This window comes from Brachionichthys hirsutus, unplaced genomic scaffold (assembly GCF_040956055.1).
Source record: "Brachionichthys hirsutus isolate HB-005 unplaced genomic scaffold, CSIRO-AGI_Bhir_v1 contig_247, whole genome shotgun sequence".
NCBI classification, from domain to species: domain Eukaryota; kingdom Metazoa; phylum Chordata; class Actinopteri; order Lophiiformes; family Brachionichthyidae; genus Brachionichthys; species Brachionichthys hirsutus.
Genome location: NW_027180326.1, coordinates 74579 through 93825, shown reverse-complemented (window position 1 = coordinate 93825; position 19247 = coordinate 74579). Strand labels below are relative to the sequence as shown.

Below are 19247 nucleotides of genomic sequence, written 5' to 3'. Positions count from 1 at the left end.
CTACATTGATTCCAAACTATGTTAATTTCCATCATTATTTTAGCGTATTGATATCATTGTCTGATAGTTTGTTTTTTAATTTTATGTCAATTTGTAACTTGATGCAAATAACTTCTTCGCTGTAACGCATTTTGAGATTGATTTGTTGTATGTATTTAGATGTGTATTATTGTATGTATATTTTTTCTCCAAATAAAATGTAGCATTTCATTATTGCATCAAACTGCAGTGTCTCCATTCGGCATGTCTGCCTGACTAAAGTGATAAGATTGATCTTGTTAATCTTTCTACATACCCAATACAAAAATGAACATCAGAAAGCATAAGTCAAATAACTCTGGAGGAACACCACATGGCAGGTGTTTATAACATAAGCATTTTATACATGGTGTCTCATACAGCAATACAGAGTTCTGGGAGACCTAAATTAAGTGTCCATTATTTATAGTGTGGGTCCCATTCTAATCTCTTTATCTGTTCATTTGATATCACATAATTAATAATATAAGCACCTCTTAATGAAATCATAATCACAGTGACATACGACAATTAACGCTTACACATGCTATCAATTTTCTTCGGGGTGTTCCCTATCCATCTGCCCACGCAAATCGAAGTTCCATTGATCCGCGTCGTTTCTCCTTTCTCTGTGTTCTCACTCCCGTCCCACGGTTGGGCGATGAAGGTGCTTCGAACATCGTCTTCTCCGTTGATGGGCTGCTTAAAATCAGAGACCTAAAAATGAACAATTTGGCATTTCTTGTTCTCACTCGAGCGCTTCTGGCTGCAAATTGCGCGTTCAGTTATTCCGGCAGCGTTCCTTCATTCATCCTCCCGTTTACCGACTGCATCCAGAGTCGTGGAAAAGACGGCTCCTACCGCGGAGCGATAGACGTCACCGAGTCCGGCACCCGGTGCATGAACTGGACCGACGTCCCGGGCTTCCAGGAGCGCAATCCGGGGAAAGGAATCGGAGAACACAATCACTGCCGCAACCCGGACGGCCGGATCCGACCCTGGTGCTTTTTCCGGAACCACAGAGGACGGGTGGATTGGGGATACTGTGACTGCAAACAAGGTAAACACGCAGGCCCGCAGACGCGCAGCGAGAAGGAATCGCAATCCATAGAAATATGACGAAAACGCAATAAGCAAAGTAACCGACGCGTAATGAACTAAATGCTGGCAGACGAGGTGAGCCATTCGTTTCGCGTATTAGATGAGTTGGTATTTGTGTTTTCTGAATGATGAAGAGTTGATTTAGTTAACGCAGAGGTTTTTTGCAGAGGCGCGCAAACTGTTAATTATTTCGCCCCAAATTATGTTCCGAGTCAGGAAGCGCACGCCGCGCACAGGTATGACAGGAGACAGATGGCAAGTCAGAACACATTTTAGCCGTTTGATGCCAACACGAAAGGGGTTACCCTAATATTTTGTTGGCTAAATAAAAGTTCTTTGAGCCGTGAGTTTGAAATGATTTATAACAGCGCTTTATCCTTATCTGTAGCGCAGAGGCTTGAACTTCCTGGCGTCATTAAACTGAACACATCACTTCTCCGTACAGCTCGACTTAATGAAATAACCCTTAGAATTGTTTTTATGTTCTTACATATGAGTTCAGATTTTACAGTGTACAATATTTCAACATGCGTGAGACATAATAACAGTCATATAGCATTTACTTTCTATTATGTTTAAACAGTTTTTTTTTTGGTTTAGATAACACAATGAGTTGCTTATGAAATGTTAAGTTATGAACTGAAGTGAAATAAAAACTTGTGCGTTCAGCTGTTTTTGATGTTGGCAGTTTCACTAGTCCACTCCTGTCATATCAACAAAATCAGACACGCCTCCCGTCTTTTATTTAAAATCCTTCAATCGATCTGGCTTTTTTTTTTTTACCAGCCCACGTATTTACACATAGTGACAGGTTATGTGCTGTGTTCTACATCTAATTTTATCCCTACCTCAATCCATCCCACGCAGGCTCTGTGCGTCTGCAAGGAGGCCGCTCCAAGCTGGATGGCAGGGTGGAGGTCTATCTGGGAGGAGTGTGGGGGTCTATCTGCAGTGATGAGTGGGGTGATGAAGATGCTGCAGTGGTCTGCAGACAGCTGGGTAAAGGGTGAGCGAGCACACATGCACCTGTCATGCTCAGACATGCAATGTGTTCAACACTCTGTCTCCATCTTCCTCTAGCATGTGGACACAGGTCTTTGCACTTTTCTTATGTGAACCTTGCATTCCAACCTCCTTTTCCCCTACAGGGGTTTTTAAAATGCTATTTACCTTGTTACCGGCTCTTTCTTTGTCTCCGTCTCCCTTCATCTCCCTCTCACTCAAACATGTTTGAAGCTTATTGTCTCACATTATGAGCCGCTTGGGTCCCACGGGAGGACATATAGGCCAATACATATCACAGACATAACTGGGGTGTAGTCTCTGGAGAACAGAGACGTTCTGTGCGCTTTCTGCACATGTTGACACTAAAACAAGCGCTGGTAGGCATGCTGACTTGAGCATATGGCCACGTGTTCATATTCACACAGGATGCAATGAAAGCCCAAAGCAGAAAGGAAGGAGAGCAAATGTCAGCCATATGTCAACTCATATCTTTGGTGATGACTTTCATATGGCCAGTTATTGATAGTGGGTGGAAAACCACTGACCGCATTGACCCTGGAATGACATTTAAAGAGCGTATGGATGGTTCATGGTTACTGGTGCCAGGTTAAAATGGTTGCTTGGGATTTTTACTCTGTGAGCGCGCCGTCTCAACTTGATTTAAGGTTGTCTCAGATGATAGAGCAAAAAAAAAAATGTAATTACGTTCCACTTCTCTTGAGATGTTTACATTAGAATGAAAACATGTTTTTTTTTTCTTATTTGGTAAAATGAATTACATGAACCTCCTTGCTCGCTTATCTCCATCCAGGATCTCAGGTCACGCACGAACAGTTCCCTTGATTGGTCCTGGCACAGCCAAGCTCCATTGGAGGGCGATCCGTTGCAGAGGAGAGGAGCCAGACCTGCTTAGGTGTCCTAAGACCACCTGGAATGGAGAGGAATGTTCTTTGGCTGCAGCAATCTCTTGCACACAGCAGCAAAGTAGGCACTATTCATGGAGAATTATAGGTCTGTGATGGAGGCAAAGGATACGGTCTGGTGACTCTAGAAAGCCTCTACAAAGCGTTTGCATTTTATGGCAGTTTGTTTAGATACTTAAAAGTGTATGCACTTACTTTTGCTTCTGTTTCAGCAGCAGTGGAGCTCCCTATACGCCTCGTGGGCGGTCAATCAAGGACAAAGGGTACAGTCGAGGTCTTCCACGCAGGGCAATGGGGCTCCATATGTGACGACCAATGGGACGACAGTGATGCAGAAGTCGTGTGTCGACAGCTAGGCCTGAGGTGAACAGGCATCCACACACACACACACACACACACACTAAAGACATGAATGTTCATTCACACATAAATTCCAACCAGTATTTAGCATAAAAGTATTCAGAAACTGAATCTGAAAAGAAATACATCAAGAGTTCAAGTACACGAGCAAAAAGTGCGACAGAAACAGAAAGTAGGAAGCTGAGATGAATTCATGTGGGCGTCCAACTGTCTGTCTTTTCCACCGTCTCTAACTATGAGAATTATTCTTTTCATTCAGACCCAAAGTGTGAGGATGATCAGTAATGAACATCTGGGGTGAGACGCTGAATCAGGCTCATTGTTCCTGCAAGAATTCTTGTACCACAGAGATATGCATATTTAGTAATCCTACACTGCAAATGTTCCTGTGTGCATTATGTTCATGTTTATCTATACACAGATGGCTTTTGCAGCCGTAGCTCACAGATAAATTATATTTATTTGTTTATTTTTTTTCATCTCTTTTGTTTGTAGCGGTGTGGCAAAAGCTTGGGGCGAAGCACATTTTGGCAAAAGTTCAAACCGTGTGTGGCTGGATGAGGTACGTTGCACAGGCAATGAACTCACTCTGGAGCAGTGTCCAAAAAGTGCCTGGGGGGAACACAACTGTCTACACTCTGAGGACGCAGGAGTGTCCTGCAACCTTCTAACAGGTACAGTAATGCCTGCGTCAATATATGTATTCCCCATTTGTCACAGATTTGTAAGTGAAATGCATGCACATATATATTTACATATGCAAATAGGACATGCTCAGTCACCAATGAGCTCTCAGATTCAAAGCCTGCAGACCTGGGCAACTTTTCAGACAATTTATTACTAGAAAGACTTGCTGTATTTCAAAAACCACCAAGATACATTTGTAAATAAACCATATTAAGTTATTTTGCTATTATTTCTAGTACGTTTAATGCCCTTTTGAACCACAAAGCAAAAGTATCTTTAAATGCATATATACAAAGAAAGATTCTTCCTGAATTCCTTCATGATCATGGGTTTGTATGGACCAGTGACTGCTTCACACAGCAGACATCTGTCTAGCACAGGTGTAAGTAAACTTATAACATATGGATGCATTCCATTTATATGTTGTAGTGCTTTTCTCTGAAAAGCATGGCAAATTGGCTTCAAAGGAAATACAAAATCTATTGAGAAGGGTGAGGCATTAAAATGAGCTTTTTTAGAGAGTGCTTGGCAACCAGTCATCAAAATATGGAGGGCAGCCATTGCTCCGTCTCATTGATAAATGTGGGAAAGGTTCTCTGTGGATTTACCAAACACATAGAAAGGACTTAGTGAAGGTTGAACATTACAAATAGAAGCATCACATACATCATCCTAGGAGAGCTGAATGGGGTTCTTGTTGTCTGCTGCCCTCCTATAGAGTGTATTAGAATAGAATCGGTCTTTATTGTCATTGCAACAAGTGCAACGAAAACAAAGGGGATTATTCTGAAATCATATTAAAACATTTTCCACAGTGGGTAATGTCTTCATAATGGTCTGTGTTTGCATTGCTGCATTACAATAAGACCATTTCATTTCAGACAAAGACAAAGAACAGCGGCCACTCATTCCTCACAGGTTCCCTTAGAACTTCAAGCACATGAAAAAGTTTTTCTCAATACAATGAGTGGCCATGAAGGAATTATTTTATATTTGCTCTTCACAGAGGGCATTTCTTGAATCACGGTTAGTTTTTTTCCATCTCTCCAGATGGTATCGTTAGGCTGGTTGGGGGTGAGGTCAGCCATGATGGACGTTTAGAGGTTTTCTACCGTGGTCAGTGGGGGACGGTGTGCGATGACGGCTGGACAGATTCAAATACTCAGGTGGTGTGCCGACAACTTGGTTACAGGTAATGTGAAGTTCTCAGGCATGCAATCCTGCACACACACTGTCAAGACACATGCATATTTATATATATATACATATATTTGTGTACATGTTTACCTTGTAGATTAGGTAAGACTCTTCTTTCTGACGGACGTGACGTCGCTCCAGTCCAGCACTTCGGGTTGGGGTCAGGCCCCATTCTTTTGGATGATGTCAGCTGCTCAGGGAAAGAGCCCAGTCTGTTGCTGTGCAACAGGAGGGAGTGGTTCCGTCATGACTGCACACACCATGAAGATGTTAACATTGCATGCAGCAATGGAGAGAGCCTTCCAACTAGTAAGATATCTTATTTTACTGTTATATATATACTAAATGCCAAGAGAGCACAGGAACCATAGATGTGTGAGGAAGGCCCGGTCCAACCTTTAAAATGTTGGTTACATATGTGACAATTAAGAACACACAGTTCATAGGTAGTGAAGAACAGGAAAACGAATGTTGCAGTGACCACATAAACTCAGGTAATGGAAATGCTTGATCTGAAATATGCTTCTGCCAATTCCACGAAATAGGATCTCACGTTATTAATAGGAAGCAATCCAACAGTCTGCAAGAGCCAGATGAGGATGATGCAGGTCTCTAATAGGTACAGCTGCTAGCTGGCTTGTCCGGCTTAATAACTGGGCTGCTTGTAAAGTCATCAGAATTAAATGGACCTGCTGTGATTGAACCATTGCCTAAAGTTAGTCTCTCTCATGCCAGTGATTCACTGTTCCTAATTGTAGCATCATTCCAAGCAGGTACCAAGGGGTTGATGTATTACATGTATTAATTTAGGATTCCATAATGGTTATTAATGCAGTTATAACTACCTTTCTTGCCATGCGGACAAAAGACAGAAATTAGCGCATCACTTTACGGACATGCCACTTCTGCAGAGGAAGACTCGGAAGGATTCTGTTCTCTCCTGATGAAAGTGGGACTTGAATGGTGGGACTATTAATGAAAATTATGTCTGCAGCCTCCAAACACCGATAGAGATGTGTAAGGCTAGATCTGTATAAAGCAGCAGCGGCTCAGATTTCGCCTCATACCGTTTAGAGCCGTCTGATTCTGCGCCGTCCGTCTTGAGCCGAATGAAGCGCGAAAGAGTCTGCCGAAAAGATTCATCATGTTTTAATAACAAGTGATAATCAGTCTGGTTTAAGGAGCTTATGGTATTTGGCAGGAGGCTGAGGACACAGTCTCACCGCACAAATGCCCACTAAGGATTATGTTAGTACCACACATCATTTGTGTGTTTGTGCTGGTGTTTATGTGCGTACATAAATCCCTCCTCCTCCCTCGCCATACCACAGGAAGATTGGCTTATGTTGTTTTTGGAAAATGAGATAAAGCACCATAAGCCAGAAAATGCTTTGAAGCCCTCCACCCTACCGCACCACACCACCCTCTGTTTTGAGGTTTTAAGGCCTGCAGTGTGTGTGTGTGTGTGTGTGTATGTGTGCGTGTGTCAGGTGCAAAAATGAAGTGTTTGTGTATTTAAGTTAGGCGACACAGATGAGCATTTCATATACAATTGCATTTATGAAGTTGGATTAATTCATCATTTCAGTATTCCTGCATTGATTTCAGGCTAAACTAAGGACAGTTGAGGTCTTTTTTTAACAAAATGATTGTAAAATTGTAAAACTGGACACAATATTTGAGCGTCTAAATGAAAATGTACATTTATAGCAACTATACTGCTATAAACTGATGATGATGATGAATATATTTATTAGATAGAATGTTAGAGTACAAGTACAGTCACACAGTAGCATGTATTACAGTACAAATAAAGTCAAACATCCTGGGACTTGAATGGTGGGACTATTCAAGTCCCAGGACTTGAATAACTATAGCTTAAAAGTCTTTACATGTGGGAATGGTGCAATCTGATCCTGAAATTTCCCACACATGGAAAAGGCATTGGTTTCCTCGAATGAAATGTGTGTGTGAGTGTGTCTGAGCGCACATGCTGATTTCATGCATTTGATCAGCACTGTCAGCAGTGAGTAAATGAAAATTAATGATCCTCACATGGTAATGGGAGCCACACGATTTCCCTTCTGGATCCACAAGTGGTTTCACACACAAAGACAGAAGCTGCTTCCTTATTGTGGGGCACAAACGCACATGCCCCCCCCTCCCCATCACTACACACATTAGCTTTGAGGATCATGTTTGTTGGGGAGTGTGTGTGTGTGTGTTGTGTGTAGTGGTCTGAGTTTAGTTGGTTTCAATTGTGTTTTTGTGTTCTTCAGGTGTGCCAGTAAGACTTGTTGGAGGAGAAAGCCCAAGGGAAGGTCGGGTGGAGCTTTATCTGGCAGGACAGTGGGGTACGGTGTGTGATGACGGATGGACCGATCGTGATGCTGAAGTTGTGTGCCGACAGTTAGGATACAGGTTCGTGAGTGCGTGCATGCGTATTAGGAACAGCCTTTTTGATGACCTTGTGTGTCTCCGTGACATGATGGGAAACAACCAGCACAATGACTTCCATAGAGCCCATGTGGGAAGAAGGCTTCGGAATACTGCTGGAAGTAGTAACTCCGAACTACAGGGAGATTATCTACAAAGTGAATCCAGACTGTCCTTTCTTTCCTAAATCAATCACCTCTTCTCTGGTTTGGCGTCTGTCTGACTCTTGCTTCCACTTTCTCTCAAACCCCTGTCTGTTCTCAGTTTTCACCTCATCACACCTGCCTCCAATGTTAAGCAAACACACAACGGAAAAAAAAGAACTCTGTGTGCTTTGCTTTGGATTATTTAAAAAGTTTATTTTTCATTAATTAGTCTTTTAAAAAGTAAGATTTGAGTACTCCTTTTCAACCCCTGATGTAGCGGCTTTTATTAGGGGGTTTAGCGGCGCCCTTTTCACAGAGCCAAGATAAACATCCAATTAAAGGGCAGGCCAGTTGTGCAAATGACCCCAAACCGGTGACGGATATGTTGAGGCAAAGCAAACCACCTCATCTCCTCCTCTCCGTGTCCCATTATCTCATTATCCCTCTACGACGCTGTCCTGTTTGTCAAAACAATGACAACGAAAAGGCAAGGGAAAAGCTCAGAGAAAAAAAACTACCCTCATTTCCTCACATCACTCCTCAGCGCTCGTACCTCATCCACCTAATCCTCTCTGACACTTCAGTGTGTTGATGAAAGCCACATCTGGAGCACATAATAAGCATAAGGGAGCAAGATGAATCATGATAACAGCCATGTTAGGTTTATCACTCTGCGTCGCAAAGTGTGTGCTGAAAGGCCTTTATATACTGCACACAGGAGGTCCCTGAAGATGAGAGATCACCTCGGGGGGAGCAAAACAAAATATATGCACATAGCCAAAAGCATTCCAAGTTATATTTTCCATTATGTCTCAGGAATTTTTCATGATTTAAAAATCACTTCTGTTCATGGTGTGGTTGGCTGTGATATAACATATAGGAACAAACTTGGTGTTTTTCTCCAACTCAAGCAGTTACAGTGCAAAGCAAGAACGTGTATCGTTTTTCACCATGTTGTGTTGCTGTGTGTTGCCACAGAAACAATCCGAGTAGGCTTGGTCTCAGCCTCTGGCTTTTTTCCAAGTGACTTGGAGGGTCTTGTTTCAGCACGCAAAGTACTGCTCAAGAGGCTAATTGAGACATGGACACAATTCTTGATGTCTCAGTAATAGACATGAGAATCCCTCCGGATGTGTGGCGATACTTGACCTGCCCCAGGGAGGTGGCATGACATCATCTCGGTCAGCTATCCATCAGCTGTAATTAAAATCACTGTTACAGCCTGTATGCACACAAACACACACACGCACACACCTACACATCAGCGTATTGGACCTAATTTCTAATTAAAGTCAGAGGTGAGGCCATGATACAAATACTGTTGTTATCAGAGTGTGTCTTGACTGACCTAGATTGTGTCACAGCCAGAGAATGTTCAACCATAACAGCTACACTACCACGTCATCACCACCTATATGCAGCACACACACACACACACACACACACTCACGCATGCACGCAGCCTCTAAATATAATTGTTTCTGTTTCTAACATCATTAAAGCTTATTTGGAAAAACATCAGCTGAATAAAAAGTCTCATTTCTTTTATATAAACCAAGTTTATATGTTACAACCCAATAAAAAAAAAAGAAAATGCTATAATTAAATGTGGCCTGCATGCAGTCTGAATGCACAATCTCATTAGACCATGACACAGAGCAGACATTTTATATTCTGACAGGAGCTGTAGCTGCAAGTAATTCACAGTGTAGCGTCCGTTCGCTAACACAAAACAAATAGTCTGTCAGTGGAGTTTATAAAGTAATATAAGATCTTATTGCGTTTCAGGCTCAAGTTGAAGTCCCTTAGTGCATATGTGAATTATTGAGCCCAAATATAAAATTGATGTCTCTCAGGTTGGCAAACCAGCGTTTACAGAATGTCCCTGGAGCTTAACTTAAAATCAAGGAAGACTGAACATTTTATGTTTTTGCCCCAAAGGTTTGTAATATTGTACCTTTCATTTCAGAAAAAAATCTTTTGAGATTTCCCTGGCTTTCCTCAACTGATTTTTGCCTTTGTGTTGTTTATTACAGCTTTAGAAATGCTATTTTTTAATGTCAATGAAATGTCTGCATGTTCTGCCCCCCAGCGGGGTGTCGAAGGCCCGCGTGATGGCGTACTTCGGGGAAGGGATGGGGCCAATCCATGTGGACAATGTGAAATGCAGCGGTGAGGAGCGTTCAATAGCGGACTGCATCAAACAGGCACCCGGAATACACAACTGTCGCCATAACGAGGACGCTGGGGTCATCTGTGACTATGGTGAATGGCAGCCCAAAAACAAAGAGGTCAAAGGTCAGCTTTTGTTTTTATGACTCTAATGATGCTCGTGTTATATATTAGAAGCATCTGCATTTTGAAAATGCCCCAAAAATTTTTTTTTTTGAATCAATTACACAGAAAAAAGGATGCAAAACAAATGGCCACTGAAATGTGAGATTTAGAGACAAAGCAGGAAAGACCTTAAAGTGTGTGTGTGTATAAATATCCAGATGGTGAAATATAGAGAGCGGCGCTATTACTTCACCCTGTCTGTCACACATCAGGTCAGACTCACACAGTCCTATCCATTACCTGCACATGTTCTATTACTTCCATTTCTCACGCGCGCATTGTGCGGAAAGTCAAACCTGAGCAGGACGGTGTTTAGTCTCCAGTATGATGAATTACATCCCCTGAAAAATGACTTAGTGTTTGTAGATTTTCATATTGCCATCACAGGCTAGGGAAATAATCTCTCCTTTATTTAAATCAGTTTCTTTCAGGTTCACATGTAGAGGTAAAAAGATGAATTTGAATATGATTATTTTTTCAATCATTCTACATGTTTAATGAAAGTAACATCCCATCACCGCCCGACACACACACACACACACACACACACACACATAATGGTTCCTCCTTTGTCTTTGTCAGACGCTGTCAACTCAGTTTGTGGTCTGCGGCTCAAGCACACTCGCCAGCGGCGAATCATAGGAGGAGAAAACTCTCTGAGGTAAACTGGAGGTGGACAGGATGGAATAATGAAAGCACAGGGAACGCCTGCCCGAGATACTGTATATAGAGAAAAGAATATTGGACACATTTTAAACACACCAAATCCTATGTGGAAAACGGGAAATGTGAAGTAACAGGCAGATAAATATACAACTGTTTTTGCTTCCAAACATGAACGTAACTTATTTGTGGAAAAGTGGAAGAATGAAAGTGTGCATGGATGCCAGCGTTTAATATAAATGTCTTGTCTTGGGTGATTTGCTTTTAAAGTGAGAGAGGCAGGCATGGCTGACACAGGAGATCTCTCTGAAATGAAACAAGAAAACCCTGCGTGACTGTGTGTGTGAGAGAGAGAGAAATAGAGAAAAACAAGGAAATACAACACCGCTTCCTGTTTAGTGTTACTATACAGTTGCATATGGACAAGTGGTGAATGTGAAACTAAATAAAAAATATATATTTTGTGTGTGGGTGTGTTGAGATGAATCCTGATTGTTTACATGCAGCAATCTACGGTGTAAACAAAGTATTCCAGCCTTTATATAAATGTTTAGTGAGTTCTAAATAATCACATAACATCACATTTGGGCAAATTATCTTACGAATATGTGACATTTGCTGTTACGAGATATTGTATCGCAGTGCCAGAATGTCAGACCAGCACATTGGTCACTTATTAAAGTTGAAAAGAGAAAAAGGCGACTTTGTGGATGTCAATAAGGTGTTGCTGCAGTGTACATATTTTCAATTAAACGCTACAATGTTTGTCAGGAGAAGGCCAGCATTTTTTTGTTTTTATTTTCTTGTTGCTGTTGTTACCTCAAAACAGAACTCACCTAACTTGGATCAAACTGTCAAACTAGTCAGCGCTGTTTATATATGGATTAGTATTTTTGTATGAGAAAACAGACTTTCACTCTCATGCATGTGCATGTGCATCCATCACAACTACCACATAATAAGAACAGATTTGAATAGAAGCAGAGGCAGTGTGATGTCATCATCTGAACAGGACGCCATTACTCTACTATAATCTGTATTCACACAGCAAATTGATCCATACTGTTGCCATAGTAATGCTCAAAATATCATATAATTAAGGCCAGAGCTTCTCCGCAGCACCACAATGTTATTTTCAATGTTGGAATATGCCATATTTTACCTTAACCAAAAAAATCCCCTGTGATGTCATTCCCATTTATTTGAATTGCTCCTTCTATCTTTTTTTTCTTAAAAACTGAAAAAGTTTCCCTGATAAAATAAATTATTTGCAAATGTGTGCACAAATGTAATTGTGTGTGTGTGTGTATGTGTTTGTTCTTGGCTGTGCGTTGTGTGTCCGCAGGGGTGGCTGGCCATGGCAGGCTGCAATACGTTTGCGAGGATCTCGAGGAGACGGGAGGTTGGTGTGTGGCGCGACTCTAATAGGAACCTGTTGGGTCCTCACCGCTGCACATTGCTTCAAGAGGTCACACACACACACACACACACAAAATTGTTACGACACACAAAATTGTTGCAATTATAAAGATTATGATCAATTTTCTCAGACAATTGGTCCCATACAGCCATTCCAGCATAGACCTTGGGTCGTCAAAAATATGCAGTAAAATTTGAGGGGGGGGGATACAGTTCTTTTACACAGAAAAAAAACAACTATTCTAGTCTCTACTGAATGAGGGCAGGTATTGTTTGCTGAGCAAGACAATGATCGGTGAAGAGTCTTGGAGAGCATATTGGTGATGCATATTCCACAACACAAACAAGAAGATAAGAATGCTAAAGAGCACAATATATTTTATTAGAAATAAATGGATTGAATAATGTTCATATTCTGTGTGGAATAATCCCACATTCAAAGCTGTTTTACTGGCTGGCCTAAAGTCAAAACTATCTCATATTAATTACCATTTGCGTTGTGTGTTTGGACTTTTGGCAGTTGCTTTTATTTTTGGAAACGGTGCGCCTGTGCATAAATTTGCCTCTGCTTGTTTGAGTCACATCCGAACCACACAACGTCTTCAGTGCTTTTGAGTCTGAGAGCATTAATGAGCGGTGGTTTGGCTGTGGTGCAGCTGGCATTCAGTCAAAGCTGCTTCATCTTAACCTCATTCCAACATCTGGTCTGAGGGCCTGCACATGGCAGCACCAACGTCATACGCATACTCCTATGGTGATGGATTTTATGTATGAAACCATTACGTCCTAATGCATGCAGCAGAGACGGCAATGGAAAGACTTGCGCACAAAAAAGAACTGAACAGGGAAACACTGCATTGAAGAAAAGCTGAAAGAGTGCAGTGATCTGAGAGCCATAATCCTTAAATCTGCATTTGATATTTGTGCCAATATACTAGTGTTAGTTGTAAGTTTTGGGGTCAGTGGAAACATCTCGTCCACCACCATGTCAAGAGCCATTGCCAGGTCTTTGTAAGACTTTTTTTTTTAACCAAGAAATAGTCAAAGCTACTTCTATCTGCACGTAGGATTTTTGCTATTCTGGTTATTGTATCTAAAGCATCTAAAAGCTGCTCAAAATGAGGGCAAGTATATTTGACTTGAGAAGAGTCAGGAGCGTGAGCAGGGCAGGGTCTAAATAGCAAACAAATGAATGACAGGTGTGTTTCAAGGTGTTCAGCCGACTCTCCCGCGGCCACGCCCACAGTGCAAGACAAGGAAAAACATGATCAGAGGAGCACGGAGACCACAACATGGATTATTACAAAAAGTGTCTACAGACATAGTTCTGAGGACCTACCCCCTTTCGGTTCATTTGGGTTAAAAAGCCTTTGAAATATTATCCTTTGTCTCTGTTTCATTGAAAAGTGAACTGAAAATCGTTCCTTCATTGCAAGCAGGCTAGAAAGGTCAGACATGAAGTGGCAGCTTGCAGTGGCCCAGCTTGTGAGCGCTGTGCTCGATGACGGCTCGGAAAAGCCACAGCATGTATCCCCAGACAGGGGCTTCCTACTTACTGGTATCACCTTTCATAAATGGCAACCGAAATAGGATGGTACTCACAAGCATGCACACAAACACACATGCACACACATATATACACACATACTTACTCCTTGTAAGCAACAATAACAACAGGAATAAGGCCACATCTATGTCACCCAATTCTATAATTCTGCCTTCCAAGCAGAATCAAGCCTGCTAATCTGGCACCATGTGTGTGTCAGTCTCGCTCCAAACAAATTTGTGTTTGCGTGTCATTTGTGTTCGTGCCCGTGGGTATGCACTGTACTTAAGTGTTGCTTCTCCGCCAAGAATGTTGTGGTATTCCTGAGTCAGGCGATCTTTCTGACAACACTCTACCACATATAACTGGACACAGCGACTTGGCTCATTAAAAGACCCCTTTCTTAATTTCACTCCTCTCCTGTTCCCTCCATCCCCCTCCTTTGATCCTATCTTCATCCCTAGTTTACCTTTCTCGCATCCTCTCCTCCTCCACCACGCTGCATATTTCAAACAGACCAAAACATCCCTATCAACAATTAAAGTAGATGGAAAGTATGAAAGCAAAAAAATAAATAAAAAACAGACCTCATCTGTTCCATTTCCTGCTTGACTATTTAGCTATTTTTATCTTCTGGAGTAGTGCATCCTGTGTTTAGTGATTTAAGACGTGTTAGAAAATTTGGGGGTAGATTATAAAAATAAAAAAAAGCTCAAAATGAAAGATGAAAGCCAGTCAGTGAAAGTTTAATTATTGTGTGTGCATGGTTTAAAATGCTTCCAGCTTTAGATGATCTGTGGCTGAGGTAACCTCTGCCTGGACATATAGATCCTGTTCCTCAAATAGCCTGTCCATCATTTCATCCTCTCTGCAGGTATGGAAACAGCACCAAGCAGTATAAAGTTAGAGTAGGCGACTACCACTCCCTGGTTCCAGAGGAGTACGAAGGGGAGTACGCCGTTGATAGCATTGTTCCGCACCCAAGCTACCAGTACGATAGCAATGACTACGATCTAGCTTTGGTTCGCCTGTCTCCGGGGGCAATGGGCCAGGTGCCGGGAGAGTGCGTGCCATTCAGCCATCACGTTCGTCCCGCATGTCTGCCCGTGAAGAAAGAGAGAGCGCTCAAACAAGCTGGTAACTGTCACATCACTGGCTGGGGAGACACAGGTGAGGATGTTTGTGAGTAAAGGAAAAGACACCATCATATTTCAGTCATTCAGGCAGTTGTTTATTTACTTCCTCAAAATTAGGAGGTCAAACAGCAGCACCGCTGTTTATGGGGAGGCACGGGGGTGAAGTCCAAAAAGAGTGTAAACGTAGTGCACTTATTTCTGCGTTACTCTATTTCTAACCGGATTCCATTAGATAAGACTTTAAAATCCCAGGAAGGTAATAAAGGAATAAAGAATTGGCCAGGGACTGATTAAATAGTCTGTGACGCATTTGGACAGCCAGCAAAATAGTCATATTCTAGTATTCAGGTTCTAGTATTCCTACCATATGTAATGTTAATCAATGGTGACATGCAAATGCAGAAAGGACTTGCTTGACTTCATTCTCTCTGTCCATATGCTTGACTGTGAGCGTGGACACACATCTGTTAGTGATCTTTAAGTTACATGCTGATGTCATTAATCACACTAAAGGGCTAATAAAGGTCACAGCACACACTTGTACAACAGGAAGTACAAACGCATGTACTTCCTGTTGAGAAGTTAGTGTCCTTTTTTCACAACATTGGTCGTGATGTTGAGTCTGTGTGTGTTTGTGTGTGTGTGTGTGTGTGTCTTGAGTCTTGTGATAACACAGAAGTGATTTATACTGTGTGATGCTGTGAAGGCCTTTTGAAGGCGAGACGCTTTATAGAACAATCTTTTTTTTTTCTTTTATTGTAATACTGTGAAACACAGCCAGTAGTTTTAAAAACTAAGGAATCAGTGACAGCTTGTGCCTAAGAGAAAGCTAATTTATGTCTACAACCTCCCGGGTTGTAGACATAAAGTGGAAAAATCATTGAATGAGAAAAAAAAAAAACAGAGCCGCTGGAAAGAATGTAATGAACACGTCGAGTCAGAGGGAGTTTGTAGCCCACAGGAAAGGTAGCGCAAACAGGAAACCACCCAAAGTCAAGCAGAAAAAACCAACAACTCCATAAGAGTCAACGATGGCACTGTGAGGCCTGACCTGAGACAGCAGCTGTAAGATTTACCATTTCAGTTTAGTTTATTAGCTAGCATGCCCATAACCCTAACCCTAACACTGAATACAAGGGAGCGTAATTAGAGCACATAAAGATCATAGGAATGACCTTTTTCAACGAGGGACCATGGGCTGTTCCAAATGACAGGATTGAACATTTCCCCCGACACCAAACATGCAAGGCTCGGCAATCGAAGAATTGCACCAGCATTTAGCTGTTGTGCCAAGAGGGTTTTTTTCACTCTTCATGACCTCCCACTCATTTGCTCTCTTTCTTCCTCAGGCCGGTCATACTCTAAGACCCTACAGCAGGCGCCCCTCTCCATACTTCCTCGTCGTCACTGCCAGCAGCATTTCCATGGTGCATTCACAAGTCGGATGCTTTGTGCCGGCAGCATCCACTCAGAGAGGCGCGTGGACAGTTGCCGTGGAGATAGTGGAGGGCCATTGGTGTGTGAGCGTCAAGGAGGGGGTTGGGTGATTTACGGGGTAACGTCCTGGGGCCATGCCTGCCGGACACAACAGTCACCTGGCGTCTATACCAAAGTCTCTGCCTTCAGCTCCTGGATACACAAAGTAATTGGACGTGATGACAAAAAAGGGAAAAGGCGATGAAAGGTGTTGAAATGGAACATCTGACCTCGCCATCAGAGAGTTTGACTCTCAGAGACTTACTTGATTGCTCAGGTGACAACTGACACAACAAAGAATCATTCATGTTGTAATGCTATGATCTAATTATCCAGTGACTTAGTTATAACCTGACTTTCACATGAGGGGACAAGGACAATTGGATTGATGTTGTGGAGTACGGCATGTGTTTCATTTAGGTCTATAGCACTTATTTAACAAATTGATATTCTCACAAGACTCAAATTTAAAGTGTATGAAATCTTAAAATTGAACATGTTTTTGTTCTCTCTTTTGTCATTTTATAGTACCCTATAATTTCTTGTTTTCCTTTTAAATAGTATGCATGCTCTGGGCTTGCTTTTGTTATATTGTAATTTATAATGTTAAATACGTGATTAAACATTTTAAAAGGACCACCATACAAACAGTGTTATTGCATGAACTCGTGCATAGAGAATAAATAATGGACTGACTTTTAAACCTGCATGCTGCAAATTGTGCAGACTTGCATAATAATCCCTTTAGATACTTAAAGCATGATATTCACCGCTATTGTGTGAAGCACTCTAGTCATATTGACATTTGCCAAAGTGGAATATGTCATTTCAATCTTGTTGAAGTCATGCTCCTCCACCGGGGTCTTCGTTTGACTGTTTAAGAAGCACACATAAGGTTGGATTACTTACTCAGGCTTTTGTGAATTATGTCTTTTTTTTCTGTCTCAGTGATGCATTACATTTGCAGAGAAATGAAGGAACTAGTAGTTTTGAATCAAAGCACACTTTAATTTGTGTTACTTTGTTTCTGTTGGAAAGATTTCGTGTCAAGGTTTTGATAATCTGCTACACACACACACACAACAGACATGGACCTGCATGTACACAAACATCTACAAAAATGAGATTAAACTGATTTTTTTTTTTTACTGATTATGTACTGTAGCCTTTTTTGTTAAAAAAAAGAAAAGAAAGTGTGTTTGTTCTCAATAATTTGTTCATGTATAATTTTTTGTGCCATTAGAAATAGGTGCTAAGTGGTTGTTGCACTTTATATTGCATGTTTTGTTATTCGTACGTATCTGAAAGTTGAAAACCTGGGGACCTTTTAAAGGTTTGCCCCTGACCACAAACTGTCATAGAGAGCCAACCAATTTCAGACAATGTGTATGCACACACACACACACACACAGTGTGTGCAGGAATTGCAGCCATTTTAGTAGTTGTTTTATTTACATGGCAAAGATGTTATGTTGACTTGAAAAGTGGGACCAACTGTTACCTTTAGAGGCTTAACGGAACCGTAACAACAGAAATAATACAAATAATATTATATTTTTGCATTTGTCTTGTTTCTTTTGTGCGTCAAAATATATGATAAATGCAGTTAAGTGATATTTGCTATGCATTTGATTTTGCTCCTTTAAAGTCAAATATTGTAGTTCTTCATCAATAGAATAGCCCCATCTTGTGGTTATCTGACCACAGTCTTAAACCTGCAGCTGCCGTATGTATGGCTATTTCAAATGCAGCCACAGCTCTCATGCAAAAGTGACACCTCAAACTCCAAACAGCATAGTCTTCATCATATGATTTGTGTTTGCTTAACTTCCAATAACGAAATGAAACCAACTGAGATTATTATCAACTGCATGGAATAAAGTAATTCAAGACAGTGTGTCAAATGATGTTTATAAGGCATCACAGAATGAACTAAATGAATTGTCTGGCTCTGGAAGTGGTGTCTAATGTGATTTGCGCCATGGCTCTGCTTTCACTTCATTTTGAAATATTAAATTCATGAGTCATTTATATGATGTGTTGTTAAAGTGAAATGTCATCATAAATTACTGCCTTTGTATCTCTCTCCTCTCCCTATTCACAACCGAAGACTTGATGAAGCGCAGTAAAGTTACACAACGGTTCTTAATCAAAATTGAATTATGCTCTGACCAGATGGGTTGATTTTAATTCATGAACACAGACGCATAAAATGCATTTAACTAATGAGCCCAGAAGGAAGAACATGCTGCCGGGAGAATGTTTGTGGGAGTAAACTTGCAAATCCATCACAATTTTTATTGTTTTACATCTGCTAAATGGAGTGCATGAACTCCCGTGAATGGCTACGAGCTCGAATTAGTTTTCTCACAGCACCCTCCGATGGTGATTATTTTACTGGCACCCATTTCATGTGACAAAAAAAAAACGTCAAATCAAACACTGCGTTATTATTTTAAAAAAACTGACAAAAGTTCTGTGAGAATTATTACACAAGTGGATTTTACAACACTATGGAACGAGTTGGGAAAGATCCAATGATAATTACTAAACCGGGATGAGGCGTATCCAATTTGTTGTTGTAAACTCCATCCTCTGTTCTTTTTAAACTTTAAGTTTGTTACTAGACTGATTAAATCTGAGGAATCTGCACCTGACTGTGCTTCCTCTTTTAACTAAACCGTAAAACTTTGAAAGAATAATGTGAGAGACTTTTCTTGTTTGTGAAGAGATAATGCAGAAGCATACATCTTCGGCTTATTACTGGGAGGGAACGTCTGCTTTGCGTAGGCTGTGA

The 19247-nt window shown here is 41.3% G+C and overlaps 1 protein-coding gene across 1 annotated transcript; it reads left to right on the top strand.

Moving 5' to 3' along the window:
* The first annotated feature begins 741 nt into the window (after positions 1-741).
* On the top strand, positions 742-16655 carry LOC137912800 (neurotrypsin-like). Its single transcript, XM_068756940.1, has 13 exons — positions 742-1078; positions 1987-2125; positions 2936-3108; positions 3260-3410; positions 3903-4081; positions 5145-5286; positions 5389-5600; positions 7571-7712; positions 9966-10171; positions 10793-10871; positions 12219-12341; positions 14713-15008; positions 16324-16655. Exons 1-13 carry the CDS (start codon positions 742-744, stop codon positions 16653-16655), a joined length of 2511 nt encoding a protein of 836 aa, XP_068613041.1.
* The last annotated feature ends 2592 nt before the right edge of the window (positions 16656-19247 follow it).